Source organism: Oncorhynchus clarkii, chromosome 11 (genome assembly GCF_045791955.1).
Source record: "Oncorhynchus clarkii lewisi isolate Uvic-CL-2024 chromosome 11, UVic_Ocla_1.0, whole genome shotgun sequence".
Classification (NCBI taxonomy): domain Eukaryota; kingdom Metazoa; phylum Chordata; class Actinopteri; order Salmoniformes; family Salmonidae; genus Oncorhynchus; species Oncorhynchus clarkii.
In genome coordinates, this window is record NC_092157.1 from 12,866,603 (window position 1) to 12,886,137 (window position 19,535).

At 42.5% G+C, this 19,535-nt stretch overlaps 1 protein-coding gene across 3 annotated transcripts in view; it reads right to left on the bottom strand.

Moving 5' to 3' along the window:
* Positions 1–16,658, bottom strand: part of LOC139420215 (protein kinase, AMP-activated, gamma 2 non-catalytic subunit a) — a 67,161-nt gene extending 50,503 nt beyond the window's left edge. For 2 of the 3 annotated variants that reach the window (XR_011635478.1, XM_071170060.1), the window contains exon 1: positions 15,889–16,607. Coding sequence is in view for 2 of the 3 variants with exons in the window: in XM_071170060.1 (XP_071026161.1) it covers positions 15,889–15,988 (100 nt within the window). In the remaining variant the exon portion in view is untranslated. Of the gene's footprint in view, positions 1–15,888 lie in introns of all 3 variants that reach the window. The other variant, XM_071170061.1, reaches the window with a different exon arrangement.
* Between the last annotated feature and the right edge of the window lie 2,877 nt (positions 16,659–19,535).

A 19,535-nucleotide genomic window follows, 5' to 3' on the forward strand; every position in this document is an offset into this window, starting at 1 on the left:
GGTGCTCCACCTCTAGCTCACCCCACTTTGGTGGCGCCTCTGGTGTGGGGACCCTCGCTGCGGGCCCCGGACTGGGGATCCTCGCTGCGGCCCCGGACTGGGCACCCTCGCTGCGGGCCCCGGACTGGCCCGTGGAGCAAGCACCGGACTCACCAGGCTGGGGAGACCTACTGGAAGCCTGGTCCGTGGAGGAGGCACGGGATGAACCAGGCTGGGGAGACCTACTGGAGACCTGGCCCGTGGAGGAGGCACAGGATGAACCAGGCTGGGGAGACCTACTGGAGACCTGGCCCGTGGAGGAGGCACAGGATGAACCAGGCTGGGGAGACCTACTGGAGGCCTGGTCTGTGGAGGAGGCACAGGATGAACCAGGCTGGGGAGACCTACTGGAGGCCTGGTCCGTGGAGGAGGCACAGGATGAACCAGGCTGGGGAGACCTACTGGAGGCCTGGTCCGTGGAGGAGGCACAGGATGAACCAGGCTGGGGAGACCTACTGGAGGCCTGGTCATTGGAGGAGGCACAGGATGAACCGGGCTGTGGGGGAGTACTGGAGATCTGGTGCGTAGCCTTGGCACAACTCTTCCAGGCGGAATGCCCACTCTAGCCTGGCACCTCCAGAGCGCAGGCACAGGTCGAACCGGGCTGTGGCTGCATGCCCAGCTCCTCTTGGCTGCATGCCCACTCTAGTCCGGCACGTGCAGGGAGCTGGAACAGGCCGCACTGGGTTCTCCTGGCGAACTGGGGATACCGTGTGCAGAGCTAGCGCAGTATAACCTGGGCCGAAGAGACGCACCGGAGACCAGGAGCGCTGAGCCGGCACAATCCCTCCTGGCTGAATGCCAACTCTAGCATGTCAACTGCGGGGAGCTTGCAGAGAGCGCACCGGGCTATGAGAGCGCACTGGAGACACACGGCGCAGAGCCGCATAACCTGGTGCCTGACTAGTCACTCTCTCCCCACGGTAAGCACGGGAGTTGGCTCAGGTCTATAACCTGACTCCGCCAATCTCCCCGTGTGCTCCCCCCCCCCAAAATGTTTGGGGCTGCCTCTCGTGCCTGCTTTGCTGACTTGCCTCCTCATATCGCCGCCGTTCCGCCTTTGCTGCCTCCAGCTCCTCCTTGGGACGGCGATATTCCCCAGCCTGCCTCCAGGGTCCCTTACTGTCCAGGATTTCCTCCCAAGTCCATGAGTCCCCCTTACCATGCTGCTTGGTCCCTTGGTGGTGGGTAGTTCTGTCACGGATGTCGTTGGAAGTAGACCAAGGTGCAGCGTGGTGAGCGTACATTTTATTTTATTTAATTAAAATGTCGTCAACAAAACAAGAAATAACAAAACAACCGTGAAGCTTAACCGGGCGAAGTCCCACAAACAAAGTTAGCTACCCACACTGAAAGGAAAGGGCTACCTAAGTATGATTCCCAATCAGAGACAATGATAGACAGCTGTCCCTGATTGAGAACCATACCCGGCCAACACATAGTAACACAAATAGAAATAAAGGACATAGAATGCCCACCCAAATTACACCCTGACCAAACCAAAAAGAGACATAAAAAGGCTTTCTAAGGTCAGGGCGTGACAGATCCCGGCCATACAGATCATCACAGGCCAATTATGCAATTGATATATGGTTAATATGTAATGAAATGACATGTACATATGAAGACAAACCTGAAAGGATCAAATATGAAACGTCATTAACTGATCAATTGTTATATCAAACTGATGGAGATTATAGATTGAATAACCGATAACTGATTGAATTACAGTGCCTTGCGAAAGTATTCGGCCCCCTTGAACTTTGCGACCTTTTGCCACATTTCAGGCTTCAAACATAAAGATATAAAACTGTATTTTTTTTGTGAAGAATCAACAACAAGTGGGACACAATCATGAAGTAGAACAACATTTATTGGATATTTCAAACTTTTTTAACAAATCAAAAACTGAAAAATTGGGCGTGCAAAATTATTCAGCCCCCTTAAGTTAATACTTTGTAGCGCCACCTTTTGCTGCGATTACAGCTGTAAGTCGCTTGGGGTATGTCTCTATCAGTTTTGCACATCGAGAGACTGAAATGTTTTCCCATTCCTCCTTGCAAAACAGCTCGAGCTCAGTGAGGTTGGATGGAGAGCATTTGTGAACAGCAGTTTTCAGTTCTTTCCACAGATTCTCGATTGGATTCAGGTCTGGACTTTGACTTGGCCATTCTAACACCTGGATATGTTTATTTTTGAACCATTCCATTGTAGATTTTGCTTTATGTTTTGGATCATTGTCTTGTTGGAAGACAAATCTCCGTCCCAGTCTCAGGTCTTTTGCAGACTCCATCAGGTTTTCTTCAAGAATGGTCCTGTATTTGGCTCCATCCATCTTCCCATCAATTTTAACCATCTTCCCTGTCCCTGCTGAAGAAAAGCAGGCCCAAACCATGATGCTGCCACCACCATGTTTGACAGTGGGGATGGTGTGTTCAGGGTGATGAGCTGTGTTGCTTTTACGCCAAACATAACGTTTTGCATTGTTGCCAAAAAGTTCAATTTTGGTTTCATCTGACCAGAGCACCTTCTTCCACATGTTTGGTGTGTCTCCCAGGTGGCTTGTGGCAAACTTTAAACAACACTTTTTATGGATATCTTTAAGAAATGGCTTTCTTCTTGCCACTCTTCCATAAAGGCCAGATTTGTGCAATATACGACTGATTGTTGTCCTATGGACAGAGTCTCTCACCTCAGCTGTAGATCTCTGCAGTTCATCCAGAGTGATCGTGGGCCTCTTGGCTGCATCTCTGATCAGTCTTCTCCTTGTATGAGCTGAAAGTTTAGAGGGACGGCCAGGTCTTGGTAGATTTGCAGTGGTCTGATACTCCTTCCATTTCAATATTATCGCTTGCACAGTGCTCCTTGGGATGTTTAAAGCTTGGGAAATATTTTTGTATCCAAATACGGCTTTAAACTTCTTCACAACAGTATCTCGGACCTGCCTGGTGTGTTCCTTGTTCTTCATGATGCTCTCTGCGCTTTTAACGGACCTCTGAGACTATCACAGTGCAGGTGCATTTATACGGAGACTTGATTACACACAGGTGGATTGTATTTATCATCATTAGTAATTTAGGTCAACATTGGATCATTCAGAGATCCTCACTGAACTTCTGGAGAGAGTTTGCTGCACTGAAAGTAAAGGGGCTGAATAATTTTGCACGCCCAATTTTTCAGTTTTTGATTTGTTAAAAAAGTTTGAAATATCCAATAAATGTCGTTCCACTTCATGATTGTGTCCCACTTGTTGTTGATTCTTCACAAAAAAATACAGTTTTATATCTTTATGTTTAAAGCCTGAAATGTGGCAAAAGGTCGCAAAGTTCAAGGGGGCCGAATACTTTCGCAAGGCACTGTATTTGTATTATTATTCTCATGATTATGATGAATAGTTATGAGCCTAAATGACTCAATGACGATTCCTATTGACTTATTATCGAACTGAATTGCTGATTTACCTAATTATGTTAATAATGAGAATGATTGTTATGATTTGACCTTTGTGATTATGAATTTAATTGGATACATGTTATTCTGTTTCCTTTGTTATGCAGCACAGACAAACTACCCAGTAAATATACCACTTTGTGATTAAAGGAATTCCTGCCTCAGTCTCATCCATTCCTCTGTCACCTGACCCGTGACCACCTGTTCACCTTCACTGTCAGTCATCCTACCTGTCCAGCTACCCACACAGATTCCAATAATCTTTCAATTCTTATTATTATGTTCTCGAAACGAACCATCGTAACAAACAAAAAATAAACCAATTCAGTCTATTACAGTTCCTAAATGGACTTCCATTATCGTCCTCCCTGGAGTCCTGTCCTCCACAGCGGAAGACGTGAACAGCATGACAATGACCTAACATCACTTTGTCCTACATCAAGCCATTCATGCTAAACAGGAGAGGTTCCCTTTGAAACTATTAGGTTATAGACCAGTGTCAGGGCCGGCTCCTGCCGCAAAAAAAAACTAGTTGGGGAACTTACTGTTGAGAGTTAGAATAGCAGAAATTTGGTTGTGCATCAACAGTTTTTCTCTTGTTATGTCAGTCACTGACAGTCATTCAGTTAGCCTTGTCAGCAAACAATTTATTGAATTGTAAGTTAGCTGGCTAGACTATCTAAACTTGTAGTAATCATGACCGAATACCGACCAGACACACAAAGCACATGCACAGGGCCCTTGACCTCCAGGGGCCACCCATTGATTTTGTTAGTCACTCTCCCTCAGATATCATTAACATGGCATAAGTCTAAAATTCTGACTAGCACGGGCATGTGTGTGCATCTGCGTGCACCATCTTGCGCATATTGATTTTGTCCATCCACACCAGACACGATCAGGACACGCAGGTTGAAATTTCAATACGAACTCTGAACCAACTATATTAATTTGGGGACAGATCAAAACACATGAAACGTTCATGGCCATCTGGATCTTTGTAGAATTTTGACCCATTTTGAGTCCCACAAAATTGTGTGTGTTCTCTACTCCGACAATTAATCAACAGATAAAAGGGGAAACCTAGTTAGCTTCTAGTAATCTCTCCTCCTTCAGTTGTCTTCTTCCTCTTCTTCTTCTGTGGACTTTATATGGCGGTTGGCACCCAACTTTAAGGTGCATTACCACCACCAACTGAACAGGAGTGTGGACCTCAGTTCATCTTTCAATCACCCACGTGGGTATAAGCGCTTAAAAACCAATGAGGAGATGGGAGAGGCAGGATTTTCAGCGCATCAAGCGTCAAAATAGAAGCAAGTTATTTTAGCGCCTGGCCTACGCAGACACTCATTGTAACGTAACGCGAGCAGTGTGGGCAGCATGTAAGCAAAATGTGTAGAATTGCAAGAACGTTTTCTTTAAAACTGGAACATTTTCTCTGCTCTCCATGGGAAAATGTGTAGAATTGCAGGAAATATACTTTACAACGTACATTTTTCTGTCCCCCGTCAAGAGGGTTTTGCCTGCAAAATGGGGGGCCCCCCAACCAAATCTCACTTAGGGCCCACAAAAGGCTAGAGCCGGCCCTGACCACTGTACACAGCTTCCTAGACTAGAATAAAACATTAAAGGGAGAGAGGGATGGAGGGAGAGAGAGAGAGATAAAGGGATGAAGGGAGAGAGAAATTAAGGGCGAGAGCTCTCACCAGTAAGATGTAATCTGAAAAGCAGTCCACTTTGTTTGTGTGTGTGTGTGTGTGTGTGTGTGCTTCATCCTTCTCTCTACCTCGTAAACCCACAGGGGATCATTAACATCAGCGCTACTGAATCACAACCCTTCTGCCAAATGTATACACACAATTCCCCAGATTTTGCACACACACACACAGCTCTCTGTTGCATTGCTTCCCTATTAGCATATTCTCTCTCTCTCCACCACACACACATAGAAACAAACATGGAGTGGCGGCTCATTTGAATAAAACATAGCCCAGTGTAATACTGTCTGCTTTCAACACCCTGCATTTACACAAATCCACAAGTCCAAATTGGTTCAATATTTTCTAAGCAATATGATTATGGTGATCATCTGAATTCCATGGCAACATATGAGAAATGAGAAACACCAGGTGACGTCTGAGTACTGACACACACAAACTCACTCATAAACATGCAGACATGGACATTCACGTGCACACACACACACACACACAAAGATAAAACATTTTGGCTATCTAATTATAATGATATTTTGGATTACTCTAAAGGTCATAATTTTCTTCTCCATAAAGACTTCAGAACGATTTGGATAAACCGCCTGAAACCGCCTGAATCATGGAAAAGCGAGCTCCTTGTGGTGGATTAAGTGTACATGATCTCTTAGAAGTCAAAATCAATATTCTGAATAATATTCTGGTCAGATGAACAACATTCCTCTAAAGCAGATTCTGCTTTGTCCTCTGCGAAACAATAAAACATGTCATTCAAATCGTATTTAAAAACAAATGAGTTGAAACACTTTTGGCAAACAGGATTATCTCACAGTCCTCTGAGCTCACAGTAAGATCACGCATCAGGCCAGCGCTAAATTAGATATTTTACAATTACATCAACAATACAAGCTGAGGGCATAACTCTATTACTTATGCTCTGATTACAGTATTGGTGAACACTGGCTGTCAACTCATAAAAACTCCCCGCTGAATGAATGCCTATAAAGTAGCAATGTGTGACGGTGGGATCTGGGGAGAAATCTTTATGTTTGAATAATCGTTCATACAGAAAGCTAATTGTTTGTGAGTTTGAACAGATTTATCCTAGCCAGCAGGCTGCGTTGAGTGAAGGGAATCTGATATACAATGTGTCACAGAGAGTTCAAAATCCTGTTTTCCTTTCTATCTTCCACAACTGTCTTACTGAATGAAGCCTTCCCTCTAGTGAGGGGTACAGTACTTAACCTTTGCCCGCTCAGATTGTCAGATTGATGTCAATGTCAGATTGATTAACCTTCCGCCTCCCGGAGCACCACTTTGAACCTCATTGACAAGGCCTACTGGTTCCAGTCAGCAGCCATTGCTTCCCAATCTGCCTGCCTGCCAGCCAGCCAGCCAGCCAGCCAGCCATGTGTCTGTCCAGCAGCCAGTCATTTAATTTAAGGGGTTGGCTTCCCACAAAACTGTCACATTAACTCCTGATCTGGCATCTTGTCCGTCTTTTTAATAATGTGTGCTACATGTTGGATTACCTGGGTAATCACAAAAGGTTAATTGCATAAAATGACAGCTTGTCTGCCATGTAGCAAGCCAACCACTGGAAATGTAGGTAATAGGTTTTATCCAGCTAGCAGATAACGTTCTGAGAACCATATGTTTCTTAGTGTTTGATGAGAGTGTGGTTGTCCTATGATTATTTTGCATGCAACCTTCTCATAATGCTATGGGAATGGTGCAGGATACTCAGCTAGCACATAATGTTCTGAGAACCATATGTTTCTTAGTGCTTGATGAGAGTGTGGTTGTCCTATGATTATTTTGCATGCAACCTTCTCATAATGCTATGGGAATGGTGCAGGATACTCAGCTAGCACATAATGTTCTGAGAAACACGTGTTTCTAAGAGCTTGCTTGGTGAGGGCGTGGTTTTCCTATGGTTATTTTTCATTAAACCTTCCCACAACGTTCTGGGAATTGTGCAGGACACCCAACTAGAACATAACGTTCTGAGAACCACATGCTTCTTAGGTGGGAATTTCAGTACCTCAGCATAACGTTTCCTACAGGTTTCCTCATGGTTCTATTTAAAGTCATGTTCTCAGAAAATTAAGAAAACATTCCATAAAAACCACAAGACAACATTAGTAATGTTCAAAAAACGTTCTAAGAATGTTATTCAAAGACATAAATTCCGTTCTCAGCATCAACAAAACTCTGTCCTCCATCTTGTCAAGTGAGTTGAGGTGTGTTGGCTGTGCCCACTAATTGGCCACACCTGATCTTAATGAGTGCTTGTTTCTTTTGAAATGGGGTCTAATTGAATACACTAAAATGAACAGATTTTGATGAGTGAAACAAAATAACATGGCATGCTAGTTCTGTCCTGGTGGAGCAGTGGACTAATTCCATGGAGAGAAAACAGAAGATCATAGGTTTGAATATCACTGACACCTTGTCACAATAAAAAAATCTATGTGTTTGCATGATTAATGCCTAAGCAAATTAATTTCCATGTGTCCTATCTGTGCTTGGAGTTCAAAAACAGTTAACCTAAGCTAGCAATCTTATTGAAACATTCAGCAAAGGTTTTAAGGAAGTTATTTAAAAACCTCCAAATAATCTTTACATTTCATTCAAAACATTCACAACATTTAGAGAATGTTCTCAGAACGTTATTTAATTACTTTCAAATAACGTATCATTTCTGTTCTCAGAATGTTAAAAAAAAAACTCCCAGGATAACTTTCAGAGAACCATAATAAAACGTTCTCAGAACCTTCCTGCAACCTAAAGATTTCTGTTTCTAGAACAGGCAAACATTTTATTTCCATTCTCAGAATATTTTTAAAAAAACGTTTTGTTTTACCGTCAGGAAACGTACGGCTATGTCCCCAGAACCAATGGCAAACCAAAAACGTACTTTCCTACAACTTTTAAGAAACATGCTAGCTGGGTACTGTGCTATGATGGCTTCCACCTGTGGACTCATCTGGAATGATTCTTCTCGCCATGGTTGTGATCTGTGAAACATCTGCTAGCCTCACACTCTCACAGCTTGCGTCTGGCTTGTCTGACACTAACGACAGTCTGCTGCCCCCCATGTCTCTCTTGGTGTGTCAGTATCTCTACCTCCATCTCTCTCAGGTTTTATATCTGCGTCCATGTCCCTATGCCACTCTCTCACTGTAGTATCTATATCGATTTTATATCCGATTCCGTCTTGTTGTATCTTTTAACATGCTAATAAATTCCACACTGACGGAATTATAAACATACTATGAATACATTATGAACACATTAAACAGTTAATACATGTGAATGGCAGTGGCACCAATTGAACTCTACTAAAGAGCACTTTACACATTTCAAAGGGCCCTTTGAAGGGCTGGTTTTAAGTGTCCTCTTCACTGACAATTACGGAGGTTAAGTTTTTCACTTGAACAAAGACTTTTCTCTCACTCCATTTCGGCATCATTTTCCTGTGCAAGTGACACTCGACCCGCCACCAAAAAGTCTAATCTTTTGTCCCATACACTTGACACTGGACGGGCATATAAACAACACATTTCTATGTACTGAAATGTAGCTGTGCGAACTCACTGGCTAGCAAAAGAGCTATTTGTGAATACCTTGTGTGCCTCTTCATATCTGTATCTGGTACTTGATGTGTCGAAGTTACTTCATCAACCAGATGGAGATGATCAATAAGCACAGTTCCCCTGAAGCACCCGCCAGCTGATCAAATAATAAACCTACTGTGTTGGACAAAGTAAAGTGACTTTGGGAAAGGGGCAATACAAACGGACAGAGATATACAATTGTTTTGTTCTATGACAGTTCATAATCCATTTGGAGTGTCAGGATTGTGGTTGGCCTACGTTTAACTCTTATTACTTTAGTTCCATTATTTATGCAACGATATACAACACACCTAAAGTGTCACACTTAAAACAAACTAGGAAAAAAATCCTAACGACTTAGAAATCAAATAACCCTAGGGTTTTCATTTGATCAGAGTTCCAGACAATCAACATGTTGCATCATGGGATGTCATGGTGTGAGGAAACCATGGAAACAGAGTGTGAGAGAGAGCCAGAGCTCTTAGGGAGTTGCCATCTGCGACAGTGTCTAGTAAGGTGACAGAGAGAGGCTAGAGCAATCAGTGGGGTGTACCAGCATGCATTGCAGGGTGGGCAGAACAGTGTAAACCAAAACAGAACCTGATATGACAGTTATTTTTATACACACACACACACACACTTGTCCATGAGACACCTCCAGTGTTTTACAAGGGAGAAATACTGCTGGCATATTCTTGACATCCAATCATTTGGATGAGTGGTCATTGGTCACCCATTCAGACCTACAGTATGAAAGTCCTTCTGCTTTGACTTTGCCCAGAGCTAGACATGAATCACTAGTGATGGGGAAAATGCTCAATACATACACTCATAGCCACATATAGCTGAATGGAAGCTCTTTGATGGTGATGGCTGCCGTTGTGTTAAAAAAGGTAAATAAATGACAGTGTATGTTATTTTCTCTCAACACTGGGTTTTAGAGCCTTGAAATCCACATGAAAGCTTCTAGATGAAAGTTGATAGACTGAGATCAACTGTGATGTGAGGGCACTTCTTTTGATTTTACATAACTACTGTAACCTAAATTATATTATAAACTGGGTGGTTCGATCCCTAAATGCTGATTGGCTGACAGCCATGGTATATATATATATATTTTAAGCACATCCTTAAAAAAAAGGTGCTGGGTTAATAAAGAATAGTAGTATAGAACAAGAAGGCCCCAACACTGTTAAAGCTCCCAATTCCCCACTTTATTGGCAACGTTTAGATCCGAAACTGATACTGACCTGAACAAATTATTACACCGTGTACCACGTGTATGACAAAACATTTATTTTTACTGCTCTAATTACATTGGTAACCAGTTTAAAATAGCAATAAGGCACCTCAGGGGTTTGTGGTATATGGCCAATATACCACGGCTAAGGGCTATATAAAGGCACTACTCGTTGAATAAGAACAGCCCTTAGCTGTGGTATATTGGCCATTTTTATTTAATCTTCATTTAACTAGGCAAGTCAGTTAAGAACAAATTTTTACTTTACAATGACGGCCTACCCCGGCCAAACCCTCCCCTAACGACACTGGGCCAATTGTGCGCTGCCCTACGGGACTCCCAATCACGGACAGTTTTGACACAGCCCATGATCGAACCAGGGTCTGTAGTAAGCCTCTAGCACTAAGATGCAGGGCCTTAGACTGCTGCGCCACTCTGGGGGATATATCACACACCCTCTGGCCTTATTGATTAAATTACAAATGATGTGATCATTTACATTTTTTATTTTATTTAACCTTTTTGTTTTATACCTTTATTTCACTAGGCAAGTCAGTTAAGAACAAATTCTTATTTACAATGACAGCCTACGGGGGAACAGTGGATTAACTGCCTTGTTCAGGGGCAGAATGCCAGATTTTTACCTTGTCAGCTCAGGGATTCAATCCAGCAACCTTACAGTTACTGGCCCAACGTTCTAACCACTAGGGTACCTGACACCCAACATCATAAGAAGAAATCCGATCAATAAATCAGTGGATTGACTAATCAATCAATGACACTATCCTAAGTGTTTCCACAATGGTAGGAGTCTGACTTGCCAACCAATGTCATTCCTCAAAGAGCTTTGCACTTGGCCCGTCATACCTGTGCCATTAGATACAGTTGAAGTCGGAAGTTTACATACACTTAGGTTGGAGTCATTAAAACTCGTTCTTCAACCACTCCACAAATTTCTTGTTAAGAAACTATAGTTTTAACAAGAAATTAGGATGTCTACTTTATTTATGACACAAGTCATTTTTCCAACACTTGTTCACAGACAGGTTATTTCACTTGTAATTCACTGGATCACAATTCCAGTGGGTCAGAAGTTTACATACACTAAGTTGGCTGTGCCTTTAAACAGCTTAGAAAATTACAGAAAATGATGTCATGGCTTTAGAAGCTTCTGATAGCCTAATTGACATAATTTGAGTCAACTGGAGGTGTACCTGTGGATGTATTTCAAGGCCTACCTTCAAACTCAGTGCCTCTTTGCTTGACATCATGGAAAAATCAAAATAAATCAGCCAAGACCTCTGAATTTGTTTTTCCAAACGCCTAAAGGTACCACGTTCATCTGTACAAACAATAGTACGCAAGTATAAACACCATGTATAAACACAAAAGTATCTATATCCACAATAAAACAAGTCATATATCGACATAACCTGAAAGGCCGCTCAGCAAGGAAGAAGCCACTTCTCCAAACCGACATAAAAAAAGCCAGACTACGGTTTGAAACTGCACATGGGGACAAAGATCATACTTTTTGGAGAAATGTCCTCTGGTCTGATGAAACAAAAATAGAAGGCTACCCAAAACATTTGACCCAAGTTAAACAATTTAATTTCTCTCTACTATTATTCTGACATTTCACATTCTTAAAATAAAGTGGTGATCCTAACTGACCTAAGACAGGGAATTGTTACTAGGATTATGTCACGCCCTGACCTGAGTATTCTTTGTTTTCTTTAAATATTTTGGTTAGGTCAGGTGTGACATGGGTGATGTATGTGTTTTTGTACTGTCTAGGGGTTTTGTAGGTTTATGGGGTTGTTTACCATCTAGGTGTTTATGTATGTCTATGGTTGCCTAGATTGGTTCTCAATTAGAGGCAGCTGTTTATCGTTGTCTCTGATTGGGAACCATATTTAGGCAGCCATCTTCTTTGGGTATTTCGTGGGTTATTGTCTATGTGATGTTGCATGTTAGCACTCAGTTTCGATAGCGGTTTTGTTTGTTTGTTTGTTTGTTTTGTTGTACTTCGTGTTTTTTTCGTCATTCATTAAAAGTATGTATTCACACAGCGCTGCGCTTTGGTCTCCTCACTAGGACGATCGTGACAGATTAAATGTCAGGAATTGTGAAAAACTGAGTTTAAATATAGTTGGCTAAGGTGTATGTAAATTTCCGACTTCAACTGTATATGACAGCCAGACAGGAAAGTGGTGCTGTTTTAAAGTGTGTAAATACCCTGACCACATTATACTAAACATGGAACAGTACCCTCTTTCATAGGCTTGCACCAACATGCTCTGTATAAATTATAAACATTTTGGCTACTTTTGAAAAAAAAAAGTAGATATTCAAATTGCTAAGGAAGTCAACAGTGCCACCTACTGAGGTCAGACAACAACTGCATTCATCCATGTGAAACAGAACTCAAGTGGATACATTCTGTGTAGTGCAGGATTAATGCAGTTTTGAATTTTCCTGAAAACACCTGGTTGCCAGTTTGGATTAAATCCAGATGACATTCTAACTGCAATCTGTGAACACAGACAAGACTGTTGTGAAGTCTTACGAGTCAGGGTTATGGCACCCGTTGCTCAAACCAAACAATGGACAGTCTAAAAATGAATGTATTCAAACATTTCGCTTTCTAAAACTAGAGGAGAGGAAAGGCTGTAAAGAAAGAATCAGTGCATGCAGTATGTGATGCAGAACTTAATAACTATGAGCATTTCGTATCAGTTCCAGGTAGTTCCTTGCTGTTTTACTCAAATTTCTTCAGTTTAGTGCCTAATGAACACAACCCTACTTTTGTTACTAGAATGGAGTGTTGCCATCCACAATGTCGAGGCAGAAAATAGACCAAAATGTTCAAGTGCCAGCCCTGTGATGAGAAAAGTTGATCCAAAAGGTTCTTTAAAAGCTCTCTGTGTTTGGACAGTTTTAAGTTGTGGAGGCTATTTGAAGGCTCAAAGAGCTTAGAATGCGCGACTAGATGAAATGCCTCATATCTTATGTTTGACATGTTTACATACTGAGGTGATCATCATGATGTTTTAAGAACTTCTGAGCTGGGTCGTTTCAAGACAACGAATGAGGGGGATATCAATCAAATCTACTTCATGTCAGCAGGGCCGGATTAATGCAGGGGCTTACCGGGACTGAAGCCCCTGGACCCAGACCCGTGGCGAGAGGTAGAAGTAAATAAATCAAAATAAAGGAAATGTATACCGTATATATATATTTTTTTATTCTAAATGTTTTTTTACTGCAACCGCCAACCACAGGAGGATTCAGGAGCCCACTCTCAATGAGTGTAGACAACCTGCTGCCACTCTCAATGAGTGTAGACAACCTGCTGCCACTCTCAATGAGTGTAGACAACCTGCTGCCACTCTCAATGAGTGTAGACAACCTGCTGCCACTCTCAATGAGTGTAGACAACCTGCTGCCACTCTCAATGAGTGTAGACAACCTGCTGCCACTCTCAATGAGTGTAGACAACCTGCTGCCACTCTCAATGAGTGTAGACAACCTGCTGCCACTCTCAATGAGTGTAGACAACCTGCTGCAACTCTGCTAATCATCAGATGGAGGGAGGAGAGGAGGAGGGTAACGGGGGGGGGGGGGGGGGGGGTCCTGCCTTGATTGGGTAACTGATTCATAAGAATAAATAAATAAACTGCATAAAAAGTAAATGTGACTGGTCAATTGTGTGAGTCAGGGGCTGGGCCCAAGAGGCATTTAATAAAAAATAAAAAACGTTATTATTATTACTATTATTTTAAATCCAACCACAGGAGCCCGCTCTTAATGTTCAAAATACACTAGAGAACATAATTTAGTCAGACAGGATCAACAGTTTCTCAAAAAATAACTGGATTACATTGTATCACAAGCGCATACAGGTAACTGGCCAAATAAAGGAAACACCAACATAGTGTCTAAAGGAGTGTTTGGCCAAGTAACCAGAACAGCTTCAACGCACCTTGGCATAGATTCTACAAGTGGACCGAAACCATGCCAGGAAAATGCACCCCACACCATAACATAATATTTGTAGCCCTCTTTTACTAAAGTGTTTTCTGGGGCTCCCAAGTGGTGCAGAGGTCTAAGGCACTGCATCTCAGTGTTCGAGATATCACTATAGATACCCTGGTTTGAATCCAGGCTGCATCACAACCGGCCCTGATTGGGAGTCCCATAGGGCGGTGCACAATTGGCCCAGGTTTGGCTGATGTAGGCCGTCATTCCTGGCACATTTTACATTGAATTGCATTGCTTAATTCCATTACAGACATGTAAACACCAGACAGTCAATCCATCACAACCTTTGATAGCGTTGAGGGAACGCTAAACTGTGGTTCAAATCTAATTTATTTGTCACGTGCCGAATACAACACCTTACAGTGTGTTTGTGTGTGTGTGTTATAATATGACAGATGGCTACATTCGATACCTCCTGCATCCACTTGTGACAGCTGGCAGGTCAGGGGTACAATGACAAGTTGAGCGACGCTTTAAGAGTCACCTCACGCCTTCAACCCCACAGCAAGGCAAAATGTGTAGAGTTTCCTCTTAGACTGAAACACCTGGGTCCTGTTCAATAGGACTGGACGAAGAAAACGGACAGAAACAGGTCGGGACTACAAGAACTTGTCCAATAAGAAACGCAAAATTTAGCTCAAAACTTTGTTAAAAATCTGTAATGAACACTACCATGTGCTTTATGCTGAATTACCTCAATTCCACTTTTAAATGTGAATCTAAAAATCCTCAGCATAACATCAAAATAGCAACTGTCTGTGCAGTCTGAATTTGGCTGTTATTCTGAGATAGCCATCGCCAGAAATCATCCTGTAATCTCTGGCTTTCACATTGTAATCTCTGGCTTTCACACTGTAATCTCTGGCTTTCACACTGTAATCTCTGGCTTTCACACTGTAATCTCTGGCTTTCACATTGTAATCTCTGGTTTTCACACTGTAATCTCTGGCTTTCACACTGTAATCTGTCACTCCATTCTCATTGACAGGCAGCAGAGCAGCCATGGTGATTACTTAAATGGCTGGTTTTAGTTTACAATACCTAATCCGAACCATATTTCATTCCCTGACGTTAAAAATAAGTGTGTGTGCGTGTGCGTGTGCGTGTGTGTGTGTGTGTGTGGAAGGAGTGTATCCTTTCCTTTCCTCACTGTGCAAGGTCGTTAGAGAGCTCAGTATCAATCCAAAGGAGGACAGACAATCTAGGAAATGTGCTCTACAGCCACAGTGAAAGTGCACTACCCTGAGTTGAGATCAGGCCCAAAATATCTGGGCTTGCAAGAATCAAAACAGGGACTGTTTCTGCAGTCTATCCCGGTGGAGAATTTCCACAACAGCTACGAATTAGCTGTACGCTTTATGGCGTTTGGCAAAGTAAAGGAGCTCACACAATAAATGTATTTATTTTTATTTTGGCCAAATGAAACCATTGTCTTCCCCTATGTTACAGTAACATATCATTGATCTGCCTTAATGGTTACAATTTCCTTATTTCACCCTCAATAGAAACTCTGTCTTGCTCCCTGGCTTTTCATGTTAGCAACCCTCTGGTGACATCATAACATCTTAGGCTTCCAAGCCTTCCAGTATCACATCAGTCATCACATCAACTACTTGAGAAAACAATGGACTTTGATGTTAGATCCAAGCAAACTCACACACTTACACTTTTCTAAAGACTTAACACAGTTTTAGCATTCATGAACAACCTTCGGCTACTAAAACACATGTAACTGTTTAAGTACATATTGGTATTAGTGTGTCTACAAATGCTGCCCGCTTACTGTTTCTCAAGAGGCCGTGGGGCTCGGACTGCCTCCTCCCTGTCCGTCTGTCTGGCTCCTTCTTCTTCTTGCTCGCCCTCAGGCTCCCAAATCGCTTCATGGGGCACGATGGGACACAAGTATAGTGTATAAACCCAAGTATAACATATCCGACTAAATAGGAGTTATCGGATTCAATCAAGCCTGAACAAGACCCTATTCAAGCTTCAATGTTCCCCTTCTCGCAAAATCCGCACTCCAAGATAATCTGATCCTAGCTCAGGCCAGCCAGGTCAATCTTCTCCTTTAGGAGCTGTGCAAAACTGATCCAAGGACAGTGCTGAGTAGTGACCGTCAATCCACGTGAATGGTCCCAGGGGTACTCTACAACATAGACAGTGTGGAGAGACTGGAGATGTGAGCCAGCCAAATAGTTCACAGTAGAAACATCTGAAGGAAGAGCAAGAAAGTAGCCAGCCAGGCTGAAAGCTTCACTCCCCAGAGGAGAGCTGGCCTCTCATATAAACTTTCAGTAGCGATTCCTCTTAAACACACTTTTCAAGACAAAGAGTTCTGTTCTCCTTTCCCTGGAGCTTCCTCGCTCTCTCTATCTTTTTCTAGCTCTCGCTTTCTCGTTCTACCTCCCTCTCTTTGAATCTTTGTTAGATCTGGTCCACAGGCGTCCAGCAGCAAGAGTCCGTGCTGCTGTAGATTGTCATGTGCAGCTGTCTGCAGTGTGTGTTGTCCCTTTAAAATAGGCAGCATCACAGAGAGGCTGCTAAAAGGGGACTAATCTCGCTCCCTCTCACACACACACAAACACACTATTTTTCTCTGACAGTTGATTGGCTCTGAGCAAAGCCCTGCCAACCCACCCTCCCTACTGCTTCTACTCTCCTGTTATTCTGGAACTCTCCATCTCTCTCTCACAACTTCCCTGCGTAGCGCTTTTCTGGCATGTGCCTGTGTTGACAGGTTCCTAGCAGTATAACGTGGTGATTATTACAGAACTTCCTCTGCTGATTAAGAGTTCTACTATCATGAGAGGATAATAAGATGTCTGTTAACCGATATGTGCACACAGTAATGCATGGATTAAGCTCATGCCCCACGAATGCACATCGCTACCTGTAAGGTACAGACAGACCACAGATCAGTGTGAGAACAAAAAGGTGTGCTGGGAACTACCTGGCTGGTTATACAAAGCCAAAGCCCGGGTGGTCCCGAGGATTTTTACCTTGAACAAGACCACCTGTGGAGATAATTTTGTTCAGGGAGATCATCACTAATAACACCTTTGTAAAACCCCAAAGCTTAGGAGACATTAAGCATAATGACACAGTACCTCCTTTTCCACCATCACAGTTTAGTGTGTGTGCGTGTGTGTGGACTAATTCATTTCATAATTTCTCACGAAAGCAAAAGGTTGAGCATTCTGCATGGAAGAGCAGCACACTGCCTCAAAGCTACTGTTCTATTCTCAGCCTCAGCTTGAGCTGGTTTGTACATACAGATACGCTATCATAATTTGACCCTGCTTCTCAACAGTAAATGGGAATTATTATGTGAATAATAATTCATCAACATTTTTGTAGGAGTTGATACATTTTTCTTTAGGGCAAATCAAGTCTGAAATGATTAAGTGGAAATTACAAACTTTAGATTGCCTTCAGTCCCATCGTGATGCCGGCGTGTTTTGGACATCTAACCTGTTTTCAACATCGTGTGTTTGTTTGTACCATTGGATTCGTATGCACCAGTCAAAACCTTGGACACACCTACTCATTCAAGGGTTTTTCTTTATTTTTACTATTTTCTACATTGACGAATAATAGTGAAGACATCAAAGCTATGAAATAACACTAATAACCAAAAAAGTGTTAAACAAATCATAATATATTTGAGATTTGAGATTTTTCAAGAGAAGCCACCCTTTGCCTTGATGACAACTTTGCAAACTCTTGTCATTCAATCAACCAGCTTCACCTGGAATGCTTTTCCAACAGTCTTGAAGGAGTTCCCACATATGCACTTGTTGGCTGATTTTCCTTCACTCTACAGTCCAACTCATCCTAAACCATCTCAATTGGGTTGAGGTCGGGTGATTGTGGAGGCCAGGTCATCTGATGTAGCACTTCATCACTCTCCTTCTTGGTCAAATAGCCCTTACACAGCCTGGAGGTGTGTTGGGTCATTGTCCTGTTGAAAAACAAATGATAGCCCCACTAAGCGCAAATCAGATGTGATGGCGTATCGCTGGAGAATGCTGAGTTAGCCATGATGGTTAAATGTGAATTCTAAATAAATCACTGACAGTGTCACCAGCAAAGCACTCCCACATCATCACACCTCCTCCTCCATGCTTCACGGTGGGAACCACACATGCAGTGGTCATCCGTTCAACCACTCTGCATCTCACAAAGACACAGCAGTTGGAACCAAAAATGTAGACTAATTTCCACCAGTCTCATGTCCATTGCTTGTGTTTCTTGGCCCAAGCAAGTCTCCTCCTCTTATTGGTGTCCTTTAGTAGTGGTTTCTTTGCAGCAATTCGACCATGAAGGCATGATTCACGCAGTCTCCTCTGAACAGTTGATATTGAGATGTGTCTGTTACTTGAACTCTGTGAAATATTTATTTGGGCTGCAATCTGAGGTGCAGTTACCTCTAATGATCAGAGGTAACTCTGGGTCTTCCTTTCCTGTGGCGGTTCTCATGCGAGCCAGTTTCATCATATCGCTCGGGGATTCGAACTAGCAACCTTTCGGTTACCGGCCTAACACTATAACCGCTAGGCTACCAACCCCCCCACTGTCCTTTGGCCTGACGAGGTTAAACCTTGAATACACTACAATTTGCATTTCCTGCAGCTCAGTGATCAAATTAAGATAGCAGATCTGTAGGGAGCAGTGTGGGGGTGATATTTATAGACTGTTGAGTCTTTCTTTTGGAAGTCTATGCTTGACTGAACACTGGCAGGTGCAGGGGCACCGCAGGAGGGAGAAAAAATTGTTCCGTGGAAGCAGCAGTCAGTCCGGAAAACTCAGCAAGAGAGGAGCGACAACACAGAGCCGGTTGTATTGTACACATCATGGGCTAAGGAAGTTAGAGAATCAAGAGAATTATAAAGCAACACTGTAATAACACTATAATTGCACAAAGCTCTTCATGCCTACCTGGGAGCCAAAGTTCATAATTAGATTTGGCGACAAAGCGATCAGGAATAATCCCCCCAAATATAGAATTATAGCGCAACGGGAGTACATAGTTCTTTGTTATTACGGAGAGTAGTTTGATGGGTTAATTAACATAATTAATATAGTCTACTTATAATGCAGTTGCGTAATAGTACAAAACAAATAACAGTATATGATGCATTCGGAAAGTATTCAGACCCCTTCCCTTTCCCGCATTTTGTTACGTTACAGCCGTATTCTAAAATGTATGAAATAAATGTTTTTCCTCATCAATCTACACACAATACCCAATAATGACAAAGCAAAAACAGTTTGGGAGATTTTTTTGCAAATGTATAAAAAAAATAAAAAAAACAGAAATACCTTATTTACATAAGTATTCAGACTCTTTGCTATGAGACTCAGAATTGAGCCCAGGTGCATCCTGTTTCCATTGATCATCCTTGAGATGTTTCTACAACTTGATTGGAG